Source organism: Clavelina lepadiformis, chromosome 4 (genome assembly GCF_947623445.1).
Source record: "Clavelina lepadiformis chromosome 4, kaClaLepa1.1, whole genome shotgun sequence".
Lineage (NCBI taxonomy): Eukaryota > Metazoa > Chordata > Ascidiacea > Aplousobranchia > Clavelinidae > Clavelina > Clavelina lepadiformis.
Genome location: NC_135243.1, coordinates 21,850,983 through 21,875,867, shown reverse-complemented (window position 1 = coordinate 21,875,867; position 24,885 = coordinate 21,850,983). Strand labels below are relative to the sequence as shown.

The 24,885-nt window shown below is 37.9% G+C and overlaps 2 protein-coding genes across 2 annotated transcripts; one reads left to right on the top strand and one right to left on the bottom strand.

Annotated features, from left to right (window-relative positions):
* Nucleotides 1-499: 499 nt before the first annotated feature.
* Nucleotides 500-14,105, bottom strand: LOC143453144 (polycystin family receptor for egg jelly-like). The gene is made up of 25 exons (XM_076954309.1): nt 13,923-14,105; nt 13,278-13,456; nt 11,609-13,198; nt 11,377-11,517; nt 11,122-11,308; nt 10,800-11,002; nt 10,528-10,716; nt 8,893-9,170; nt 8,690-8,812; nt 8,453-8,602; nt 8,255-8,387; nt 7,535-7,608; nt 7,076-7,466; nt 6,770-6,966; nt 6,491-6,640; nt 6,291-6,419; nt 6,064-6,219; nt 5,868-5,992; nt 5,419-5,592; nt 5,154-5,353; nt 4,057-5,056; nt 3,799-3,993; nt 3,589-3,728; nt 1,702-3,520; nt 500-1,494 (listed from the first exon to the last, which is right to left on the bottom strand). Exons 1-24 carry the CDS (start codon nt 14,003-14,005, stop codon nt 3,354-3,356), a joined length of 6,354 nt encoding a protein of 2,117 aa, XP_076810424.1. The 5' UTR covers nt 14,006-14,105; the 3' UTR covers nt 500-1,494; nt 1,702-3,353.
* Nucleotides 14,106-14,134: 29 nt separating this feature from the next.
* Nucleotides 14,135-15,796, top strand: LOC143453145 (angiopoietin-4-like). The gene is made up of 2 exons (XM_076954310.1): nt 14,135-14,426; nt 15,001-15,796. Exons 1-2 carry the CDS (start codon nt 14,147-14,149, stop codon nt 15,687-15,689), a joined length of 969 nt encoding a protein of 322 aa, XP_076810425.1. The 5' UTR covers nt 14,135-14,146; the 3' UTR covers nt 15,690-15,796.
* Nucleotides 15,797-24,885: the final 9,089 nt, after the last annotated feature.

Here is a 24,885-nt window from a genome sequence, read left to right as displayed (position 1 = left end):
TGGCAAGGAGCACCTGTCAACGCGAGAAGGGTTTCTAGCTAGCTCTTCGTATGATATCATTCTTTGATAAGCTGAGCCCAATGTTGTTCTTTGACCATGCATTCGCAATCATTTTGCGTGAGTTAAAAAAGACACGGATACAGTGTTACTAACTCTAAAGATAGATCAGGGCGTCTTACCGTCACAGTTATAGTACCGCCATGTCAACATTTAGTGGAAAACCCGTTTTGGAAATGCTCTAACAAACGCCCGATAAAATATTAGTTGACTTCCTCTTTTAACCTTACAATGAAGCGCTTGTCACGATAGTTTAATAATCGCAAGCCGAAAATAACGTCGCGATAACTGCACAAAAATTGTGTTTCAGCAAAGAGTTCACATAAGTCATTTAGCCCATATTTATTCTCAACCCCGTTATGGAACCAAAGAGATCTAATCTATCTGGTCTTTGCTACATGGTCTTTGCGCCATTCGGTGCGTTCCACAGATTGAAAGTCAACTTTGATTGAAACTAAAAACAGATTTTTAAAGTAGCGAGACTATTTGCGCCAAGCAAGCGCAGGTTCAGTTATCAGGCAAACAAAGTGCCGAGAGGAAAACAAACCGAGATCAACAACACCGGCCAATTATTGTCATACAATAATAAGGTAATTACACCGGAGCAACTAACTAATCAAGCTTCCTTCACACTCCGCAATAATTATGCAGTCATAATTACTCCTTAAGGAGCTGGCCAAAAATACTTTTGCAAACAACAAGAAACACACAACGATATTAAAAAGGCCCATAAGTCCAATGGGGCTTTTGTTTTTGATTGTTTATGTAAACAGATTTCCATTATACATTGCATCAGAAATTAATATTCAATGAAACATTTTATTTTTCGTCATTGGCGCGGTGGGGACGAAAAAACAATGCTAGTTGCTGATAGCATGCGCTAATGCACAGTAATAAGCGGCAAAGACTAAAAAGCTTGAAACGTTCATGAAAATAATGATGGTATCAAGTTGCTGATGACAACTAGCATGGCCACGAAACTCAACAACACAGGAAATTGGAAGTTTACCATCCAGAATTTGGTAAACGAGTAGGTGGTGTGTTCAAGCAAGAGAATGTTGATTACAGCTTCAATTTTGTACACCACATTGGATGGGAAAATAAAACCCACCGTAAAAGAAACCCCATCCCAGGCGGAAGCCCGGTTTCTTGTGGCCATATATGGTAATAACGTTGGGCTTTGGTGTCGAGCCCTCGATTGTACAGCACAATTGCACACCGATGTAGATCTCTGAATAGATGTGATGACGATACTGCTCAGTGCTTGATGGAATCTGCTGTGTGAGGTACATCGCCAGAAAAAAATGTTCTGACCTTATCGTTAGGTGGTGTTGTTGAGAGGGAAAGCTTTTAATCTGGAACCGGTTGATAAAACGGTTTTACTGGATCATTTTTCAATCGATTGACCGGATCTGGAATTTGTGTGAAAAGTCCGATCTAAAACATATAAAAAACAGTCACCAGTAAATATAACAAAAACTTTATCTTGTAGTCTGGTAACCATGCACATGCTGGATGCTTACTGCTTTATGGTTAAACTTTGACGCCTGAAATTTTTTGTTACATGGAGATAAACTTGTGCAGATAAACAGTTACCTCCAAATCGTTGAAAAAATAAAAATAAATTATATGGTAACTACTAACTTGAATATAATTGATCATTTTTCACTAGATTGATTGCATTCCTGAGCATATTCCAACATCAGAAGTTTGGAATGCTCTCTCCGATTCCACTGCAACCACGGTCTGCTGCTACCTTCATGTTTTCAACAGCAAGGAAGAATTTGGGTCTGCGCAGACTGGTCGGTTTCACTTGCTGTCCACTTCTTGGGCGAAGGTTTGACAGCTTTCTGAGAATTCAACTGAAGGCCAATTAGTAGGAGGCGATACATAGTTTAGGGTTAGGGGTGTACACTTTAAATGAACTTGAATGCTTTAGAACCACATCGTAATGCGTTCAAGTTCAGTTTTTCTTTTTCCGATTCATAAAACCGATTTCCTTCATACTTAAACGTATTTATTGCAACGCGCAGCCGAAATATTTGTTCAATTTAACTTCACATCGCGATACCAAGCACTACACGTGTCGCCTAGAATTAAACTGCATCGTGCCAATTTTGATATCTATCACGAAATTCTAACCATAAATAACTTTGCAGAGCTGCTATAAAGCGTGATATGGGCTTCAACCTTTCAATTACAAACGGTTGTGAAAAAAAACTCGAAATTTTGAATCCGAAATAAATTACCTCAGCGCAGAGTAGTAGAGTATTTTGGTCTGTACACCCCTAAAATAATAGTTAGTATGTAAATATCAAATATAATCATTGAATAAACTAACTTTGATCCATACAATTAAGTTATTATAAGATTAAGTTACGCCATTTGATCGTCGCTTATATATCAATTGAGAGAGCGATTAAGGCTCAGAATTTGGATGATGCGATTTCCAACGTCGCCACCGTTGTAATGAGCTTCGGCAAGACACTAATGATTTTTGCTATTATTCACCGGTCCTGGTGAACAGTTTCAAGTCGGTAAAACTATAAAACTGCAGCTATCTGAAAACGTATAAAGACTAAATAGTTGGACAATAGAAAGCAAGTGATGAGGAATCATCGATTGAAGGCCGTTCAAATATTTCCCTCATTTTGTAGAAATACAGCGCTAAGAGATTGAAAAGTAACTCCCTATCTTTAAACACATTGCCTGTAGTTTAAATAAACATAAAAAAGTGAACAGCATGGAGTTCAACTTAAAATTTAATCAATCAGCATTCGCCACCGCTTCTCAAACCATCATTGCTCTATTCGTCAAAAGTTGAATGTCCACTTCCCTGGGAGATTGGTAAGTTGTCGTAGTCCGCATGAGTGACCAGCCAGAAGTTATGACGTGGCACCGTACGATGTTATTCTTTGAGGTTGGTAAAAGGAGCAAGTTTACTTTACCACCATGAGTAGCTACGTCTTCCGTGCGACAGGAATTTCTCATCATATCGGTTGAGGGGGTTCCCAGGTGGCTTAGGAAGCTGGTGGCAAATGCTGATGGCCAGAGTTACAGATTTTAATTCATACTTTTTGTCATACAATTTGACTCATATTTTTTAATATTTTTTTGTGTACAAGTATATTAAAAATAGGGAGTTACTTTTCAATATTGCTGTACATTTGGAAACGATACCGTACCGTACCAATACCATACTATACCATTCATATAAAATGCTTCTTTGTTTAAAAACAGTAAACAACAGTCTACTGTGAAATGCATTGTGACTCGGCAGCACTTCCAAGTCAGCCTTAAGGAGAAACACGTTGTTTGATGAGTCGCATTTCTATATTCTCCTGCGTGTTTATCTTGCGATTAGTTCTCTCACGTGTTGGAGAACGATAAATTGGATTGGTCGGTTTTTCTCTCTTCTGTTTTCTCCTTATTGCGCCACGATTAACGTAAGAGCGGGGCCTCACTTCAGGTAAAAATAAATCATCAATATCATGTTCAAAGCGCTCACTAAATCATGCTTCTGATAAGAACCTGATGGTGGTAAAGGAGGAATCCAGTCGCGAAGATCGTGCCTCGGGTTGTTTAGCACTGAGAAGTAAGCAATCACGACCACTTTTAAAGATTCAAGAATTATGACTGTTTCAATGAAACCCACCACGAACGAAACCAACCTGAAATTGGATCAAGTATTAGCAGGTGTGACGTAATCTTAACTGTTATTATTAGGTAACAATGACTCACCAATCTCTGCAGGTTTCAAGCCCATACGTCATACCGAACATGACGCAAATCACAGTCGACGCGATCATAGCAGCAACGATGTAGAACCATGCGACGTAGATGGAAAAGTGAACAATGGCAAGAGGATCCATCGTGTTGGGATCTATTTCCAAGATTGTAAATTCTTGCTGTGCTTCAGCAGCAGACAATGGCGGCCTGAATATAAACAATTTTGTTTCACGAACAAACTGGTTTTAACCAAAGCAACCAGCAATATACCTTGCCGATGGTCTAACCACTGATGACGTCAATGCTTTAACTGGTGATGACGTAGCCACATTTTGTTGAACGCGCGAAGACTTTGACGTTTTCTTTTTTGACGTCGTCTTTTTTTTAACCGGAGATGACGTTGAAGCTACATTTTTTTCAACGCGTGAAAATTTTGACGTTTTCTTTTTTGACGTCGTCTTTGCTTTAACCGGAGATGACGTAGAAGCTACATTTTTCTCAACGGGCGAAGACTTTGAAGTTTTCTTTTTTAACGTCGTATTTGCTTTAACCGGAGATGACGTAGAAGCTACATTTTTTTCAACGCGTGAAAATTTTGACGTTTTCTTTTTTGACGTCGTCTTAGCTGTAACCGGAGATGATGTTGAAGCTACATTTTTTTCAACGCGCGAAGACTTCGATGGTTTCTTTTTAGACGAAGTCATAGCTTTTACCGGCGGTGACAAAGTAGCCGCGTTCCGTTCGACGCGCGATGGAATGTACTTCTTCATTTTTGATGGCGTCACACTTTTAGCTGGCGATGGCTTAGTGGCCAGATCATGTTCGACCCACGACGATGTAGATGTTTTGGTCATCGACAAATCTCTTAATTTTCGGGGATTTTTCTCTCGCGTTTTCGTTTCGTTTACAATTTCAACCTTTCCCGGAAAAGTTGGAGGTTGATTGATGACGAGATTTGAGATTTCTTTAGATGTCGATGGACGATCTTTATCGTCTGGAATATGTTGACCAATCTTTTTTCGGTTTTGGTCAACTTTTGCAGTTTTTACTTGTGATAACTTTCTATTGTTTTCTTTCATCGTGGTGTCAGTGTTTTCAACGTCATGGTTACGCACAAGTGACGTAGCTGGTTTGTGCTGGACTCTGGTGAGTTTAGACTGCAGAGTGTTGTCAGGGATTGGATTTTCGTTCCCTTTCCGTCGTTGGGCATGACGGAACAATAGGCTAATTATAAAGGGCCCGGGAAAACACATCAAAGCGCTTTCAATGCCTTTATTAAAGAAGAAAAAATTTATTAAGACTTGCGCAACCTGATTATTTGAAAACTATAAACATCTTGGCTTTCATTAACTTTTGACTGAACTTACCAACGACAATGTGGGACCACTTGAAGTAGTAGTTCCCAAATGTCAGCACATTTCCGTCCATTACATAATTGTGTCCATGAAACATCATAGATGTTAACATGACCATGAACATGAAGAGAGAACACGTCGCCACTCTTTCCACCCTCGTCATGACGTATTGCTGCCATGGCCTCATGCCGTAGATGGAATACCAGACGTGTCTGAAAATGAAAAGATTTCGAGATAATAAACCGCCATAGCGTGGTGAAACTTATAACCAACACACCTGTCTTTAAAGTGGTTTTCGCATTTTAAGAGAAACAATTTGTTCGATACTTGCAGTTCCTCTAACGTCGCAGCCCGGAATATATATTCCAGGACGTCGCTGAACCTGGTTCCGCACAGAAAGAACCAACACTCGCTTGTTTCCAAATCTCGTACAACCATCCGTTCCAGGTACCTGACGCATAGCTCGCGATAAATAACTAAGTCACGCCAGAGTTTTAAATCGGGCTTGGTTTTCACTACACACTACACCACACTATACAGGCACTTTCATTACACGAATGCATCAAAGATTAATTATCATCAAAAGATGAATTTGATTCATTCAGTAAATTTAACTTCAGGGTCTACTTCGTGCTTCATATAAATTTTCGCCTTCAGTTTAACAAAATAATTCCCGTTTACAACTCTAATTCATACAACTGCAGCTAACTTGTCACTAATTCATACCACTCAGGACTGCTCCCTCCGTCATTGCGCCACATCCTGACTGCTTTGATGTCGCCCAAGCTACGTGGTGTGGTAATAAGGAACGATTGTACGCTACCCACCGACAGGACGTTGTCGTTTTCTCGCTAAACAAACAATCAATCATTATGATGTCGGAACAAACTATCATACATCATGACAGACGTCATCGTTTTACTTGTATGACGTGGGCATTGCTTCTTCGTCTTTTTCCCAGCAGTCTCATGCTGACTGCCGCGGTGGTACCGGCGTTTGGACGACTACCGGTATAAATTGTAACATAATACCGGTATTGGTCGTTTGGTGAGTTGTCAGCAACTTCAATGAAGAGTCCCTTCAATGTTTTTATGATTAAAATTTGGTAAAATATTTCATGAAGTTGACAATAGTTTGATAACTTGATACTTTTTTCTGTGCATCTTTATCTTTACATCTCGCCCATATAAGGAGAAGACCGTAGATGACGTAAAGAACAGATAAAACGCTGATGATCACTGGGTTTTGTTGGAATTGCTCCCAGAAATTCCAGGAAAGCTAAACGCGATTCAAAAAATAATATCATCAATTAGAAGTAAAAACTTCTATTATTTCATAAACATTTTTACTTTGTCATAATTGATCTTGTTGGGAAACACAAGAAGATGGGAAGCGTAGATAATCTGAGGAATCGCCTCCTCTCCGCTCCTCTTAAACCTGTTGCGTGTGGCCTGGTCTACGTCACATTCACAATTAACTATCCCAGCGTTTTGATGGACCTGATGATAATAAGATTACTTTGCTCATAATACTTGTAATGAACAAAAGATAGGAGTTAAATCAAGAATTGGTTTAAACTCTGCTGCAAAACTCTCAGATCAAACAAAGATCGACATCAAATATCTCACCTTGCAAGAGCTCTCGCCCCAGTTGTGCCTTCGATCTTCCCAGTGCAAGCAGTTCAGTATGAATGAAGTAAATGTCACGCGGATTAAACTTCCAATGCGGTAATAGCCCGCACCGAGATCAACATACACTGTAAAGTTCAGTTCGACTTCTCTACGAGGAAGCGAACTTGCAGGAATCGACCAGGTGTACAAAGACTCTGAGAATAAACTCGAAAAAAATTTTAAAAAATTCCAAAGAAAATAATTACAAACGCGTTGATTTTTACAAACATAAAATCTGTGACAATTATTTTTCTGCGAACAAACCCTTTTCGTGAAACTTTTTGTTTAATTTGAAAGAGCTTTGCTCGGTAGTTTCCAGGCTCATTGTACAATTTTCGATTTCCTGATCCGTGTTTTCGACATGAATTGTAAGAAAGAGGCCGCTACCATCTCGTCGGTTAATCGCCAAATCAAACAAAGCCCAACCTGCGGCTTTGCTGTGACAACCAGCCACGTCGCATTCACTCTCAACCCTCATTGTTATATTTCCTTTACCAGGCTGTGCTGGCAAGGGGAAGCCAATTGTTTGATTTTTGGCATCATTGCGACTGATCGGGATCTCGTTTTGCCATCCCGTTGTCATAGAAACGGAGGTAACTTGATCGACTTTGTGAGTGTTCGTGTTAAAGTCGATGGACGAATTGTAGGTGAAGACCTAGAAATAATTAAATCGTTTCATTATCGCGTTAAATCGCGCAAAATAAAGCAAATTAGAATTTATACCTCGACATTGATGACTTCATTGCTCAATGTCTGTATGTTTGGAAGTCGAAATAAAGAGCTACCATTGAGTGGATCTGAGAAACATTAGGCTATTTCGTAAGTTTCAGTCGAAGTAAAGCACAAGTTGGCGTCAAAGAGCGAAAACGTTACCAAGAACATTTTACTGAGCAAGATTTACGACAAATAATCATGTAAAAATGCTCAAATGTCGCCAAGGTTATGCAAATATTTCGACGTAAAATTTCTCCTACACCAAAAACATACGCAATATGATTAGTGATTTATCGTTTCAAGATTAAAAATGACAAAACGATAAAAAATGAAATTAATTAAATGATGAATATCGTCGTTATCGAGTTTTAACGGTACCACAAAAAATAAAAATCTCAAGTCTAATTTGTTAATTTATTTTCGTTAAAAACATCAAGTTAGCTCAGCATTCTGTTTCAGGTTATCACTTATTATACGCGAGTGCGGCCAAACACAAAAACTTTGGCTACATTAAGTGTATATAGTGTAATAAAATTGGACGTAGCCAGCGACGTACGGAAAAAATCTGAACTTGTTCTTTAATTTAGTCTAATATTTGGTAACAGAAAGACGTAAAAGAGAAGAAATTGAACGTGATATTTTGTGAGATTCTGAAACAAAACTCGTCGGTGGTCGCCCTTGAGCTCAAAGTGAACGGCGAGATCGAAATGCCTGCACATTAGTACTTACTCATGACGTCATTGTTCCACTTTAGGAATCTTCCTTTGACAGATTTTGTTCCAAAGGTCATCGTATCTTCTCCTGGTACTAATGACGTCATAAACAGCTTGCCCAGCCGGTTAATTCGCGAATTTTCTTTGATCTTGGATAATTAATTGTCATTTAAGAATTGAATTGTTACGTCAATAAACTTATGCACTTTGTTACTTTGAAACTAATTTCGTTGGAAAATTCCATCAAATGTGACGTAACGACAATGCATGAAGCCGCAATTGACATTTTGACATCATGATCATCTTCGCTAGTGTTGGGTTTAAGAACGAGCTCCAGGCTGTCTAAAAGTCTCACCAATAGGTACTGAAAATATAAAACAATGAACCAGTAAATTAATGTTTAGTTTAGTTTTTAAATCTACCGCGTAAACTTCTATACTCCAGGTCTTACCCTGTGATACCCATTTGCGACGCCGTAGCCATCCGTAAGGTGACGTAATACATCAGCCACTTGCTTAACTGACGTCAGTGTATTTAGCGGGTATTTTCCCACTCGTTTTATTATCATAGTTATCTGTTAAACAAAGAAAATATTAAAGTACAGTACTCAAAGTGGTCCATCAATAAATATGTACAATGACGTCATAAACCAACCATGCTTGGCTGCAGAATCTTTGAAGAAGACAAGGACAGCATAAGCTGCGTAGTCTTTTGAAGATTCTGGCTGAACATCGAGTAGTATATTTCGGTTTTTACGTGAGCGTTTACGTCGGAAGTTTTTCTCAAAGTCACAGTCAAGTTTTTCTCAGTGCACGAATGACGAAGGCCGCATATTGTGATCGAAATTGTGACGTCAGAAACTAATTGCTCTGACGGCAATGTGAGGTCATAGAGGTTCGGATCGCAGCTACTTTGCAAAACGTTATTCTGACCTGAAAATATTTCTATGTTAGATCTTAATCTATGACAACATCTTGTACAAGCACCGAATGGCCGGTAGTAAGTGAAGGATTCATGTTTGTTAAAAGTTTTACCACCGTGATGTGGCCCACAGACATTTCTCTTATTAAGAGTAAGCAACAAAAGAGTAAATGATGAAATTATGTTGTAGTTAATATAAGCTATAGACATTTCGCTTATTTCAAGCGGTGTCACCAAAAGTTCGCAAAATTTTTAATCACTGCAGAAGAAGAGTAATGTAACTCTACTATAGCTAACTATTGTATGTTGTAGCCGTTGAACATGATGCCAGACCAATGCGACGCTGGACCGAAGACAACGACGATATACGACCGGTTTAATTGAATGCGGTATTAACGATAATTAATTTATCCCATTGTTCCGGCCGCATTTTAATTGTTGAAAGATGGCAACAGCAAAACTAAACAAACTTGTATTTTTACTACAATTTTCAAACGTTCCCTGTTGACATAAACGATAGTTTTGCTTTAGGAATGGGTTTGATTACGTATGGCTTCGTTTCCTCACTCTATTCTTGACTGGAGTCTTTACACAAAGAAAAGTATTTAATGCCCTCACTTGTACTGTTTCATCGTGATAAAAAAAAAACGAAGCAAGCAGGTTGATCAAGCCTAGATAACTTTTACTCGACAGAAAATTCTATTTGTGTTTGTGGCGATTTACTTCATAAATATCGGTCTTTACTGCATAAAATTGCCTCCCGTGCAATTCCTCGCTAATGGGGAAACTCTGTGGCCTCTGCATTTGTGCGGATGGGCAAATAACAAGCCGAAAGTTTACCTGACCGTATATAGTTAGTGCGTTCTAGATGACAGCACCACCCAGTGGCATCTAGACTTCTCCAATCCCTGTGTCGGGAAATATGTTTCATAGAAACAATATATTTAAGTATGTTTATGGATATTGCTGTCGCTAATGCGAAAACGAATCGTTTTCCACGCTTCAGCACATAGAAATAGCGCAAAGTAATAAACCACGGAAAATTTACAACATCGCAGTGTTAGATGTCACCTGCGTTATTTGAGTTAAAGTATTTTAAGTCACGACACGACTTCAAGGGGTAGCAAAAATGTTTAGTAGGACCACATACGTTTCATTTCTATCTTTAGCTTACTTACGCAATAGATTTGGATGATATGAACAATTTGACATTATGAGATACGCTTGGACAATAAAACAACAAACTTTTTTACTTTAAATTCACATCCTAAATTACCTGAGTTTAGGTTTAGCGTACCTTGAGTTAATAACATAGATATAATTTTAATATTGGCACTTCTGTATACTTGCTACAACATGAGGTTCTACCTTTTTCATTGACAGAGAACTTGAACTTCAAAAGCGCATCGCCTTGTGCGTAGCCAGAACAGGAGACATTGAATTTTGTGACAAAAGCGATTCCATTTCTGGGTTGGACCTTACAACTACCACCGCTAGGTGGTGATGATGGGTTAAGAATTAGGGTGGTTGATGCCATATCACCATCAATATCGTATCCTGGATATCAAGTTCAAAGTTTAATTTGATGCTGGTGTACTTTTAATTCAATGATAACATCGTATTTCTGTAAATGAATTCACCTGTTCCTGTGACATTTGATGACGTGATAATTTTGTTGAGTATTGATTTGCTAAGTTTGCAAAATCGTTGATTCATGCATAAATTTAATTGTTGTCCCGATTTCAGTGACAATATCCAAGTGTGACGTGTGCAATCGTCACAATCCAATTGAAGAATGATTGGCTTGTGAGGAGCAAACAGCCTCCCACAATTTGACCAACATCTAAAGTTCAAAGAAAAATGTTGAATTTAAATGGAACTTAATTATAAAGAAGTTGTATGTTTAAGAATATAGATTTAAGCTTAAGGAAGTAGATAGAGAAAAATTTCCGCAAAACTCGCCTTAAAGTAAGATTTGGGACTGGATTTGATTTCATAACAATTGTCTGGTCGGCGAACGTTGCTTCATAATGCGGACCATAAACGATTAACCTGACGTAATAATGGTCGCTTCGTACCAATTTGTCCATGGAAATTTCCATGACGTCATTGCCAGTAACGTCAAGAGTTTGCCAATCGAAGCAGGAACCTAGAACGTGAAAAATAAAAAATCGATTTTTGACCAAGAATTTCTAAATTGAGAACATTTTTTCAAACCTTTTCTTTGAATTCTTCCAATTTCTAATTTCGTTGGTAAATCTTTTTGTGTGACGGCACAAAACCAGTAACGTTTGATATTTCCCTCGTGTTTGGTAAAGTCAATTGATGACTCAAATTTCAAAACATTTGTGTTCATTCCTGTGTTAAGCATTTCGGGATATTATTACTTGTAATGGGAAACCGCACAAGCGCACTCCTTAAATATAGAAATCTAATATTATCGACTCACCAGCCTCGACCACATCTCCTCCCTTGATTAGAAAATTTAATTTCCTCTTGGGAATTTCTACCAAAGTATAGTCATCGCCCTTTGCTTCTACGTTAAGGTCATAGTCAGAGGTGACATTGACGTTGAGCTTTATGACGTACAATCCGGGTAATAATGCGCCGGCATTAATCACAAGCTCTGGTTCAACTGAGCTCGTGTTAAGTTGAACCTCATCGCCAATTTTTGGGATGTCTATTTTTGACGTCACTCGATACGCTCTCCATTTGTAATCTACAGAGTATGGCACTCTAAGGCATATGAACGCAAGGTCTGCGCTTAAGACCAACTCTTCAACGACTTTCAAACGTTCGTCGAGTCCACCGCCAACTTTCCCGTCGCGAATTCTGACGCTCTCCAGGCATGAGGTCTCTAATGTTTTTGGAACGTTTTCGACGAAACGAAACGTTTGTTTCTCATTTCTAATAAGCACGGCGACCTGCCGAGCTTCGTAGAAAAGACTTTCGTTTCTGATTAACATGTAATGTTTAGCGTCGAACGGTAGATTGGGCAACGCCTGGTGTTTATATTCCGTCTTTGAAATTGTCAAAGTTAAATTCTTCTCCACGTTTTCATCGATTGTTAAAGTCATTTTGTAATCTCCCAAGTCACCTCTGATGAATATAAACACCTCTCTATAGATTTCAAAATCAAATCCACGTGACGTGATGTAGACGTCATATATTTGTGGCAACGCTTCAAATGGTCTGGATGACATCGACATAGAGATTTTATTTGTAGCTATTGCCACAACTTCGTAAAGCCCTGCTTGAGACAGGGTTGCCTCTACCGCCATCGAGTGGCAATCATGTGGGCAAAATATCGAAGTTTTAAAAACCGACGAGCTGGTTTGAATCGATCTGACCTCGATTGCAAGATTTACCGGAGCTCCTGAACTAAGTGCCGCGTTTATGATGAAAGAATTGGGTCGAAGACCGACGTATTGTTTCGTCATCACTTTAAAAGGTTTGATCTTTTCGTACAAAGTGACTGGCTTCAAATACGTCACCGAAGAAACATTATTTTGCAACAATAAGGTGACGTCATGTTTTCCTGATCCAACCAATCTTTGCACGGTTGAGTTCAATTTGAACTTGACAGTTTCGTTCGATGAAATTTTTGTGTTATCAAACGTATGTGCCTTCTGAAGCTCGGTTATTACGACGTCATTCACCAGGAGAGCGTACGAGATCGGAAAATAATATTTGTGGTAGAAGATGAGTTCAACTGAAGCTGGAGATGTGTGGAAGTTGGTTTGTTGGTAAGATATTTGCAATCGTGAAGCCGATAAGGTATCTTCCACGTAAACAACAATTTCTTGAGTGGTAATGAACTTAATGTTCGAAATAAAACACTTGGCATCAACTGTATACTTTCCAGGAAATTTGAATGAACGCTCTGCTGTGAGGGTCTCAGTTTGAAGTTCAGTTCTGTTCATTGTGTCGTACAAAATCTCACAATCGAGATTTAAACCGCTTGCTCCAGTCAGTGTGGCAACAAACTGAACTTTTCGTCCGGTTGGAATGTGTGCGTGGGAAGTCATTAATCGAAAGCCTTAAATATTTTTGAATCGTTATTCACTGCTTTATCAGTACAGCTGATACATTCCTGCACTCTGAAGACATTTACTTACCAATGCGATTGTAAGCAAAAGAAATATTTGCCTCGCTGCATTTATTCGTAAATCTCTCCAAAGTAATAACAACATTTGTTTTATACAAAAAGTTGGGATAGCCCTTGGGTTTCTTTCTATACTGGCAAACAGAAATCTCACGTCCATTTCCTGTTAACTTCAGTTCTGCTTTCACACAACTGTGTGACATAAATATATTAGAGAAATTTTAATTTCGGTTAACTTTTCAATCAATTGTCAGGTTGGTAACCAAGAAACTTGATGTAAGCTGAATGTTTTTTTAAAAATCAAGTACAAAATAAAACTTTCTTATGTATTTTTTAAGCTTGATACGATGAACTGAAAAGCAAAAATAACTTATTTTAAACATGTTTACCTTTTTCTTTACTATCGAAATATAGGATTTTTGTCTAAAAGTTGAATTTAATGAAGTTTCACACAATACATTACATACAAAAATCCGCACAAAAGAACAAAATACTTAAACTAGTCTCAAAAACTGGTTTTACCGTTAATGAGCTTGTTTTGCAAAAATTAGTTTGTTTCATTTTTGGCGCCATTTTCGAAACTTTGTAAGTTTTTTCCTGCACTGTAGAAATGACACATAGACCTACATCATTTAAGTTCGTAATCGTTGGCCATTACCTGAACAAAACTTCATCAAACTGCAAATAAGCAACTTCTCTCGCTTTCAACTGAATTTCCCACGATGTAGTACCAGGCAACATGACGTCATTATTACACTCCTTTGCGATTGGGAAATCAATCGTTCCACGCGCATCTCGTAAGATTGCGCTGCATTCTGTAACGTACAATATTAATTGCAGATATTGGTAGCGTTGGTTTTCAGGCAAATGTTACAATCAATTATGCTGCATCAAAATCGAAACCTCAGAAAATGGTTTCTAGATTTTTTGTTTTTATTGTTGACGTTTCATTGGAGCTATTGTAAAGCAGTCAAGGCTGACCAAGCTAGCAGATTATTGCATCGAGCTCAAAAAATTAGTGAAAGCTTGAGAAAGGGAAATCTAAGAAACTGGCAATTACGTAATCTTCAAAATTGCAACTACAAACAACAGATGTACGCAAACTCCATCGAGTTTGCAGAAAACGCCCGAAAGTTCGTTATTTCTGCCGGATTTTTAAAAGGTGACAAATTATGATTTAGTTACTTTGTGAGGACTTGTTATTGAGGCCATTCGTATAAATTTATATATTTTTACGCTGTTTCTGTTTTCTAAAAATTTATCGCTATATTAACCATTTTGATTTTAGTTCTAATAATATCACTAATTAATCGATGCATGTCACATGTTTTCAGAGTTAGGTAGTCGCTTGAAAACACCGTCCGTCACGGTCTGCGTACTTGGCAAAAAATGTATCGATAGCTCTGCTATTCGCTACTGTTTTAAAAAAGTAGCCCATTATTTGATCCCGAAATTTTTTGCACCTGCTGCAAGTGCAATTATTGACGTATGATATGGCTCAGTTTTAGGTTACTTTAGAACAAAACATAAATAACCTCACTCCTTGCGACTTTAATGGATATTTGTAATTTAAAAAAGGACTTTAAGGTTTAATGAACTTTTGAAAAACATATCTCTCAAACAATAATTGCTTTAAAGGTACTAAGTACCGGAAAAACACCGCGATTCTGCCACTCCTGCAAACTTCTGGTACTGCCACCTTCTATTTTATAAAGTGTTACTGATATTTCCTTTAGAATGTACAAGCATCTACGCAAGTGGTTCAACATCAAGTGGTATCTACCCGATATGGCTCAAGGAACGATTCCAGTTCACCTACGTCTACTGTGATATGGAGCTCGTTTCAACTAAGAAGGGCTGGACAACAATACAAAGAAGAATCAACGGGGAGGTCAACTTTAATAGGGGCTGGGACGATTACGTGAGGGGGTTTGGGAATCCCCGAGGTGAATTTTGGCTGGGATTGGAAAATATTTATCGTTTTTCGAGGCAGACTACGACAGTTTCAGAAGGATTCACTTCAATAATAACACCGGATCTTGGGATTGACCTTGAAGATTGGGATGGTTTCAGCACATTTCTTCAGTACGAAATATATTTTTTCGGGTCAAAAAAATCAAACTATTATTCAACTGTGTTCAGTCTGAATGGTCGCGGTTGTTTTGATGGATCTCCAATTTATTTTGGCGAGTTCAGCACACCAGATGCTGACAATGATGATGTCGACCAAAGCTATTGCGGCGAAGATATGAAGTCAGGTTGGTGGATTCATAGATGTTTACAATCTAACCTAAACGCGCCATATCCAAAGCAAACACACCCTATGAAATCTAACGAGATATTTTATGAAGGAATGTTTTGTCAGAAAAATAAAGATACCGCTTTACGTTATGTTTCTATGACCTTTTATCATACTAAGGCATAATCTTGTATACGTTTTCGCATGATTGCCCTCGTGGTCAAGTAAGTTTTGTTTTATAAATTACTTTCAGTCTTTGTTAAATGGGTAAAATACTGCTGCTACATGCTCACCGTGCTACTGCTTTATGAACAAATACAAATAAAAAACGAAACGCAAATATATTATGACTTTTTGTATAGCCAAGGAAAGAATATCTATGCTTTAACGTATAACATTTTACTGAATGACTCAGATATAAGTCTTAACAGGTAAAAACACTATAGGCCTACATTGAAGCGGAATTTACAGTTTACTTGCTTAGAATTAAGCATGTTAATTTACTTGTAACAACTCAAGCTCTGCTCGTATTTGTACTTGTATTTGTATTTGCTCTACACGTCCAACACCATCATATGCGGAATATGTAGGAAATGCATAGAATTGCATTAGACAATTTACCTTTTAGAGGCTAATTTTTAAAAGTGATGAAAACATCTGTTCCCGCTTAGTTAAAAAGCGATCCCCGATCAACCAAAAACCAGAAATAGTGCTAGATCAGGGATTCTACGACGTCGAAAAATTGAGACCTCTACAAGTGCCAACGAATTGGAGGTAAAATGTTGACAGCAGGCAATCATATCAAGTCAAGTCTTGTCGAATCCTACTTGGCTCAAGTCTTGTCGAATCGTTTGACATAAGTTACTTGAATCTAGTCAAGTTAATTGATGCATAAAGCCAAGTCATGCACAACGTTATAACATCATTTTTGTCAAAAAAAAACGAACAGAATTTGTGGAAATTGTCTTCCTTTTGCGATCTTGAACGGGTTTTTAGACGAACATATTTCATTCTAAGTTGCACTTTAATGCTTTGGGCGAAAGAAGAAAACACCGTTTTACCAAAAACTGAAATCTGATCAACAAGGACCAATGTGGCGCGCGCTGATTGATTGAGCGTAGACTGCTATTTCAATTACGCTCTGGCAACATCGTGTGGTAGCAGCATATAGCATATATATATATAAATATTATCTTCTTCTACCTTTCATTCAAAACATATTGATAGAAAAGAAACAAAAGCCACTGTTTCTATGTATTTTCTTGTCACAAAACTGACCTTCGCGCAAAAGATTTGTGAAATAAGCTGCCGGCGGTGGTTAATTTAAAAACTTTGGCTGGCAGCTGCCACATGAAAAGCCTCGACGCCAACGACAGGTCACTTATTTGAAAATTGTGCGAAATATACAAAAGCTACCGTTCTGAAAATATTGGCTTTTCCTAAATTTCCTCCCTTTTTAGATTGGTTGCTAAATCATGCATTTTTCATAATTAGTTTTTACGTGATTAATAGGTTTTGGAGCTTATATTGAGAAACCTGCTTGGATCGACAGCTCCTGTAACGTGGGAGTTAAAAGAGACAGCAAAGCAATATGGTTCTATACGTTCTAAACCGCACCAACTTTTCTTTCATATAAAATAGCAAAGACAGTTGTGAGGAAGATTGCATCCATACAGAAGGACAGCTTATTGAGCCGCAAATAAATCATTAATCATTTCAAAAGCGATAAAATAAAAAGTAGACAAAATATAGTTAAAAATAAGGTTTTACAAAATAGCGTATTAACGGAAGCGCCAAGGTATAAATTTAAACAACAGTACTGTAGCATATGTAGTACAGAAGCATATAAAATAAAATATACTTGCACGTGGTGCATTTACTGTGTGCTCAGCTATATTGGAGCTCTGATTGTGAGTAATTGCGGTTTACTCGTGCGTTCGACAATTCTTGTGCCTAATTGGCTCATAGTAGTCAATCGAGAACATTATGATGTCTTCACGAGTTTTTTTTAATTTTATGTCGACTAAAACACGAGCTTCCAGTGAATTTTCTCCACAGGCTTTACTTAATGGCTACAGTATATAAGCTTAGTTTTTTATTATTTTATGAAATTTCTACTTTGCCTTGAACTTCTGATTACGATTTAATGTATTACGTTATTGATCACAGCAAACAACGGTACAACGCAGAAAAATTGTGCCAAGCTAAATCATTGTAATCGTTGTAAAGCTAAATCATACATAAAAGATTTACCTTAAACTGCACACTTTAGAATTAGATTGGAGTAGTAGAGCTATTAAGCCTATTGCACTACTACAGTATATCAGTAAATAACCATCGATTAATTAATTATCATACAGTAGTCAGAACATACTATATCTATAATTTAATATAATATGCTTGGCATAAGCCAACGTTTGTTATATGTATCACTGCAATATAACATGAAAACAACAAAGAGCAAAAATAATTTGGTCACGTGAAATGCTTCGCTTGTCGACACGAGTCAATCCACAGTTCTACAACCACCTTTATAGAATAAAGTCTGCCAAGCCCTCTCAAGGTGTAAATCGGCTTGTTTGTTTTTACTTATAACCTCTTTGCTTCTCAAAAAATCCGTGTAAAATGATCATTCTATCTAGAACCAAGCAATCTACATACCCTACAGCATTTCGTCCCCCAAGGTAAACCTATGAATACCCTTATCTAAGCTTCAAAATTTGCAACTATGTTCCGATTTTGACGGCAAACTTATGTCCATCATAAGCCCTAAACCTACAGTAATATGACCGCTTTTACATTTTAGATTAAGGCATTCCAACTTATTTTATTCAAGGCTACAAATCAAAGCAGGCCTGTCTAGACCGGGTCGAATTATAATGAACATGTCAATGTGATGGTGAAACACAAAAAGAACGCTGTCGAATAGGCAAATGATGTTTAGCCTACTTCAGCTGTTGACATTGATACCGGTGGCGTATTTGCGACAATTATTTATTAGTAAGGTTGCAAGCAATGCAATTGGGTTCGCAAGGCCTCAACTACTACAACTGCCGACCATTATTGTGGTTTGGGAAACCTCAAGCCTATAGGCTGCCTGTACTATTAAACCGTTTTTCTTTTCGTAGAAGTCACCTTGTTGCAGCGGCATCAGTTGCTACGTCAGATAATTTGTCGCCTTCTTTGACCTGTTACTAATTGCTTCTTGCCCGAAGCAGCTAGCATAATTCTCAGTCAGTACCGAACGTACCTTTGTACATTCGGGATTTATGGCAATAAATTAAAGTGCATGTAGTTGCCTTGCTTATAGCGGCAAATTCATGCAAATATTTGCTTACTACTTATTGTACTATTTGTCATTTTTTTATGTAGATTGTAGATACTGGAATTATAAGTTTAATAAGCCTATGTTCAGGTTGTTAGTGATTTGGTTCATCACAATACGATCACAACGTGCAGTTGCAAAACCGTTAATAGCAATGAGTCAAATTTCATAATATACTGGTACTAAGCAAATGCTATCCACGGTAATGAATCTAACGAGTTATTATTAAAAACTAGTTTAACTTCTAATGTATTTTTGTGAAGCATTGGTGTGGCAAATGCTTTGCTAATATGAAGCAATAATTGTTTATTGTGAATAGTAATAAGCCTATTACCAAAGTGATATTAATGTCACAATTCTTGGATAGGCAGCAAACAATGTGATTGTCTGAGCTAACAATTGCTGATATATGGTGTCAATTTCCGGCTTTATCTGTGAGTTGGAGTTATTTCATATAACTTGCATACGGTACCGTACCGTACGAAAATGTCAAATAACAGTTTGACATCAGATATCGTTTAAACTTTATTGTAATGAAAGCGTTTATATTGTAACGTCAAATTTTGCTGCAAATCATGCAAATATTCACAGCCCAAGCAAAATGGCGGGGCAAAGCTAATATAAAGGGGCTCGCGAGCCAGCAGTGGACGACGCTACTTTAGTCAACCAAGTCGCATTTTCTTATCCTCAAACACAAACGGATATGTACAAAGCATACCTGCGTATCCAACTACGAGTGTAACAACCAGCAAACAAACTTGTAAAAATCTCAACATCTTCATTTTCTCCTGATAAATTCGTTTCTGGTTGAGCCTACCGGGATTTAAATAAAACAATTTAGCTCGAATCTCGAGTTATGTGATGTATACAACGTATCCACAATATACTGACAACATATTACCTGGAAATTGCCACGTAATAATAAACAAATATTTGTTTTTCAGCAAAACGCCGCTTGATTTTTAATACAGCTGTTAAGTCTGCAAATTGAACATGCAAATTTGCTTATCTCAAAGATACTGTCAAGGTCACATTTACCGCTTGGAAAAAAGACTATAAATATTTATGACGTCATAATAGGTTTTTTATTACAAACTAATTACGTAAGAAAGAGATTACAACCACAGATATTTGGGTGGGCTTGTGGGTCAAGTTAAGACATGCATTGTTTAAATCAGTGGTTCCCAACCTTTCTACACAGGGGGACGAGTAAAGATTTTTAAAAATGTTCACGGAACAGATATGATCGTGGTGAATAGAACAGCTATGTGTAATTTTTTTGTTAACCAAAGTTGTCGTTGCGTTTACTGTATCAACGAAAGCGAGATACGCCAGTTGTACGGCTGTGAATCGGCCAGGCGTAAAATGAGTTTTACGGGGAGTAACAATTTTGCGATGCTTATGAGTCCACATTAAAAGTAGCTTGTCAGAAAGTAAGATACTTCGCAGAACGGCAAAAAATTTCGCGGACCGGCGGTTGAGAACCACTGTTTTAAATAACTCAAGGTATAACTGCAAAATCTTGGTGGTTCATTAACGAATTTGATGACACATATTCATTTTTGCATTCAAGCTGTTATGCATATTGTGTTAAACGCGTTATAGTTTATAAACAAATTACAAAAATGTTGGTGGAAACAAAATTTATTGTGAAACTTTTCTAGAAAGGCGCCGTCAATTTGGTGAGTGCGCCTACTAGCAGCAATCATTCGACAAATTACGAGAGCAAACTAACACAACGAGGTTTTTCAAACAGAGACTGAAAACAGATATAATGATAATTTAATAATGCAAAAGAATAGTATATACGCACATGCGAAAGCTATGTTACCATACCCTGCACATCTGAGCTGTTGAAAAAGGAAGCATTTTTAATATGCGTCTTTGCAAGCGCGATATCTCACCGAAAACTGCCACTCCTTTCAGTCAAGGAAAAATCGTTCAAAGTTATATAATAATAGACATAATGTTAGCCTGACTACTTTTAACATAACTTCAGGTGAGATCAGGACAGAGTTAGGCAGTCAATACTTTAAAAGTACCGTCGACAACGGTACCGGTACTTGGCAAAATTGTACCGATCTTTCTTGTATTCCGTACGCCGGTACTTTTTGTGCAACAGATCCTGTTGCAAGTTTGGCGAAATTATATTTTGCATAATTGTTTTTTGTAGTTTCACCTGTATTTTCCCACGCTTTATGTATTTTACTTTACTTTGAATCCTTTATTTTGTGTCCAGTAAGACACCAACGGCAAACTTCCAATGTTTTAATTGAAAGGTCTAAAGGTGTATTTCGTGTATTGAAAGGTATATCTAACCCTTTAAAATAAAAAATACGTGAATTTATTCGTAGTATTATGCACAGCACTACCGTCGCAATGAATTGAAATTTTACCCGCTTGAAAAACTTTAATAGTTTATAGTAAATGTTGACAACCTTCTACAGGGCTATATTTCAAGGACTAAATCATTCAAAATATCACTAAACTTGACCAAAACCATTGCAGCAGAAAAGTTATTTTTACTGCATTACATCATAAATAGGTGAAAAGGTGATATTACTCCAAATACAAAAGCATCTTGGTGTAGAATAAGCTTGTATTTATTTATATTTTTGCCTTCAATCATTCTTCGTAAAGCTGATCGTTGTGGATTAGATCGGCGTCAGGATAGGCTCGTTCTTTCCTTCAGCGTTGCAAGAATTACTGTTGTTATTTTCCTGCATTGTCTTGGCGAGCTGCTTGGCCTTTTCTACCGGGATATTCTTCGAGATCTTCTTTTCAACGGTTCCGGTAACGTTGGCCGTCTTCTCCGAAACCTTCTTAGCCACGTTGAACATTTTTCCAAGCGAATCGGACATGTTGCCTTTCAAAGACTCGGTTGCTTTTCTGAATTTGTCCATTACTGTTGGTGTGTACTAACAGATACAATCAAGTTACTATCATTTACTAGTAATGTACTACAGTAATGGCCCGAATCATACCCCTTTTATAGACAGAGTTGAATGCGTGTAATCAGGTATACACAAACGGCTACACCAAAGTACACCGGTATCGTAACAACTACGTTTTAATGCGAAGTTATCGTGCGTTAATGCAATGGACAAAAAATATAAGCATATGTAAAGGAAACTTTTACCTCTCTATCGTCAAAATTTGTGACAAAATTAATGACGTCATTCATTTCACTCAATCAAATAATATTTATAGTTGTGACGTGAGTGTACGTTTTGCATTCGAATTCTGCTCTGTTCTTTCTACTCGTGCGCTTATACGGATGACGTGTTGAACTTACATTCGGTTTGTTGATAACTGTCATTAAACGTTGTCCTTTTTGTTAAAGCAGATATGACACCGGAGTTGTACGAAGTTGCGTGTGTAATAAATATCTTTACGAATACAAGGGACCTACTTGTTGTCGGGTTATATGAGGTTAAACATCTAAATATTTCCAGAACTTTCTTTCGGTAAATTGACAAACAGATTTCGAACCTGTAATGTTTAAAGCATATTAGTCAGCATATTTTTGTTTGACGTGGTCTATCTCGTTAATTATGCTAATAATAAGTAATAATACAATTTTACATCTTCAAGCAATTACAGTATGACCGTAACAGACGGTGGAGAGAATTCTGTGAAGCCGACATACGGCGGAAACTGGCAGGAAATAATATTTATTGTTCCAAAATTTAATAGAAACTTTGCCAGCGTTAAAACAACAGTATTTTAACTGTTACGTTTGTCTCGTCATTGATTGTGTGTCGGCTACGTAAACAGTCACCAATGCTGTTTGTTACGTTCGACGTGACTCTATTCGCACTCTTTGCTTGCACCTATTTGGCCTTTTGCTCCGGGAAACTTTAGTTCAAATGATACGAATTTACTGCAGCTTATCTGACTTCATGCCCACATTCGTCAGTGTTGTCACCAGTATACGCTACGACACTATAAGTAGGAGTTAGGTGAGTTCGTCCATCGCATAATAACACGTCATTGCGATTCGTTGCAGGTCGTACATGAAGCGTTTTGTAGTTTCTGCCTGAAATCACAAAGCTGGCCGCAAAGCAGTAGATCAGCGCAAGGAAGGAGCATTCGTTTGGTCCTGACGTAAGACTTTCGAAGCTTGTTATAAACATCTCAAGTACGAATAGGCTGCTGACAGAAAGCTGCCTGACACCTTTCCCGAAAACATTCTTCCCGTGCGACATTATCCCGAAAAATATCGTCCCGATTAACTTTAAATATCTTCAACAAGATTCCGAAAAGCTAAAAATTTCAAGTATAAACTTATATAGAATAGATGATGCCTCTGGAATGGTTTAAAGTCTAATAGTTGACAAAACAACTCCTACTTGTGGTCACTGAATTGGCATGACTATTTATAGCTGATGCCTGCAAAGTGGAGTGTAGTTGTCCGATATATCAATAACAGATGTACTGTACTCCATTTTGTGATTTTCCTTGACGATTATAAAAAGCTGTTAATCAATTGTTGCAATTCATGGCAACAAAAAGTGGCACTGCAAGGCATTAGAACATCAGAGCCTACATTGCAGCTACAAGTTATCTTTTATTGCCCAAGACACAGCTGATTTACGGAGTATTATCTGCTGTTGGATGGAGAATTTCTAAAAAAAAATTGGTTTAATATTTTATATTTGGCTTTCTCATGAAAGCAAGTCATCATCACCTTGTCGAAAAGAAGTGGTTTTTTAGGTTTGTTACTTCAGTGGTTTCGTCTGGTATAGATCACCTTAAAGTATGGATTAGTTCGGAATGGCAAGGAGAACCTGTTTATGCGAGAAGGGTTTCTAGCTAGCTCTTCGTATGATATCATTCTTTGATAAGCTGAACCCAATGTTGTTCTTTGACCATGATTTCGCAATAATATTGTTTGAGTTAAGAAAGACACGGATACAGTGTCACTCAAAAAATAGATCAGGGTGTCTTACCGTCACAGTTATAGTACCGCCATGTCAACATTTAGTGGAAAACCCGTTTTGGAAATGCTCTAACAAATGCCCGTTAAAATATTAGTTGACTTCCTCTTTTAACCTTACATTGAAGCGCTTGTCACGATAGTTTAATAATCGCAAGCCGAGTATAACGTCGCGATAACTGCACAAAAATTGTATTTCAGCAAAGAGTTCATAGAAGTCACTTAACCCATATTTACTCTCAGCCGCGTTATGGAGCCAACGAGATCCAATCTATCTGCTACATGGTCTTTGCGCCATTCGGTGCGTTCCACAGATTGAAAGTCAACTTTGGTTGAAACTCAAAACAGATTTCTAAAGTAGCGAGACTATTTGCGCCAAGCAAGCGCACGTTCAATTAATTATCAAGCAAATCACGTGCTGTCTATCTACTGTGAAAGTTGGCTGCATGGATCAGTTGTCTTTTTCAGTTTTGTCGTCAATTGGATTAAATCAGGGGTGGGCAACATACGGCCCGCGACGAGATTTTGAGCGGCCCGCAGACAGTTTCCGGTCTTACATGATAATGTGGCCTGCGGCCACATTCTGCCGCAATCCCTGCATTGCGTCACTGAATAAGTCCAAGTTTGCCAACCTGAGAAAGATGTTCTGTTCGGGTCTACATGCATTTATGAGCAAACATTTTCGACCATGAACATTAATAAGACAAAACTGCGTTCCAATCTATTCAGCAATCCGGCCCGCCAAGTACTTCATTTGCTCATATCAGGCCCGCCGACCGAAGAAGTTGCCCGCCCCTGGATTAAATCATTAAGCCTAAACCAACGTGGCAGACAATGACTTACTGAAGTCAGAAAGAACGCAGAATAGAACCGCTGCCAAAACAAAAGCATGCGTACATGCGTTATGTGGCCAATATGTCATATATGGTGTATCCACTCAGAGGTCTATCATTAGATGAGAGAATGTTTGTTTATTTAAGAACACACTTCATTAAATGGTAGGGTCGGACTCGTTTAGCCTTCCATAAAGTTTCTATCATAACCAATGGTCTGTTCACGATCTGTTTTTGGTTTATTGAGCGCTCTTAGCGGCGTAAGGACACGTTCAATAACAAAAA

Excerpts from the sequence above, each read along its gene's own strand:
- LOC143453144 (XM_076954309.1), bottom strand. The coding sequence starts at position 14,005 with ATGTTGCCTGGTACTACATCGTGGGAAATTCAGTTGAAAGCGAGAGAA. Across the intron at positions 8,388-8,452 it reads CCAACGAAATTAGTTTCAAA|ATCAAAGAAAATTCGCGAAT; the intron begins GTAACAAAGTGC and ends TAATTATCCAAG. Across the intron at positions 3,729-3,798 it reads CTTGAAACCTGCAGAGATTG|GTTGGTTTCGTTCGTGGTGG; the intron begins GTGAGTCATTGT and ends ATCCAATTTCAG.
- LOC143453145 (XM_076954310.1), top strand. The coding sequence starts at position 14,147 with ATGCTGCATCAAAATCGAAACCTCAGAAAATGGTTTCTAGATTTTTTG. Across the intron at positions 14,427-15,000 it reads TTCTGCCGGATTTTTAAAAG|AATGTACAAGCATCTACGCA; the intron begins GTGACAAATTAT and ends TATTTCCTTTAG.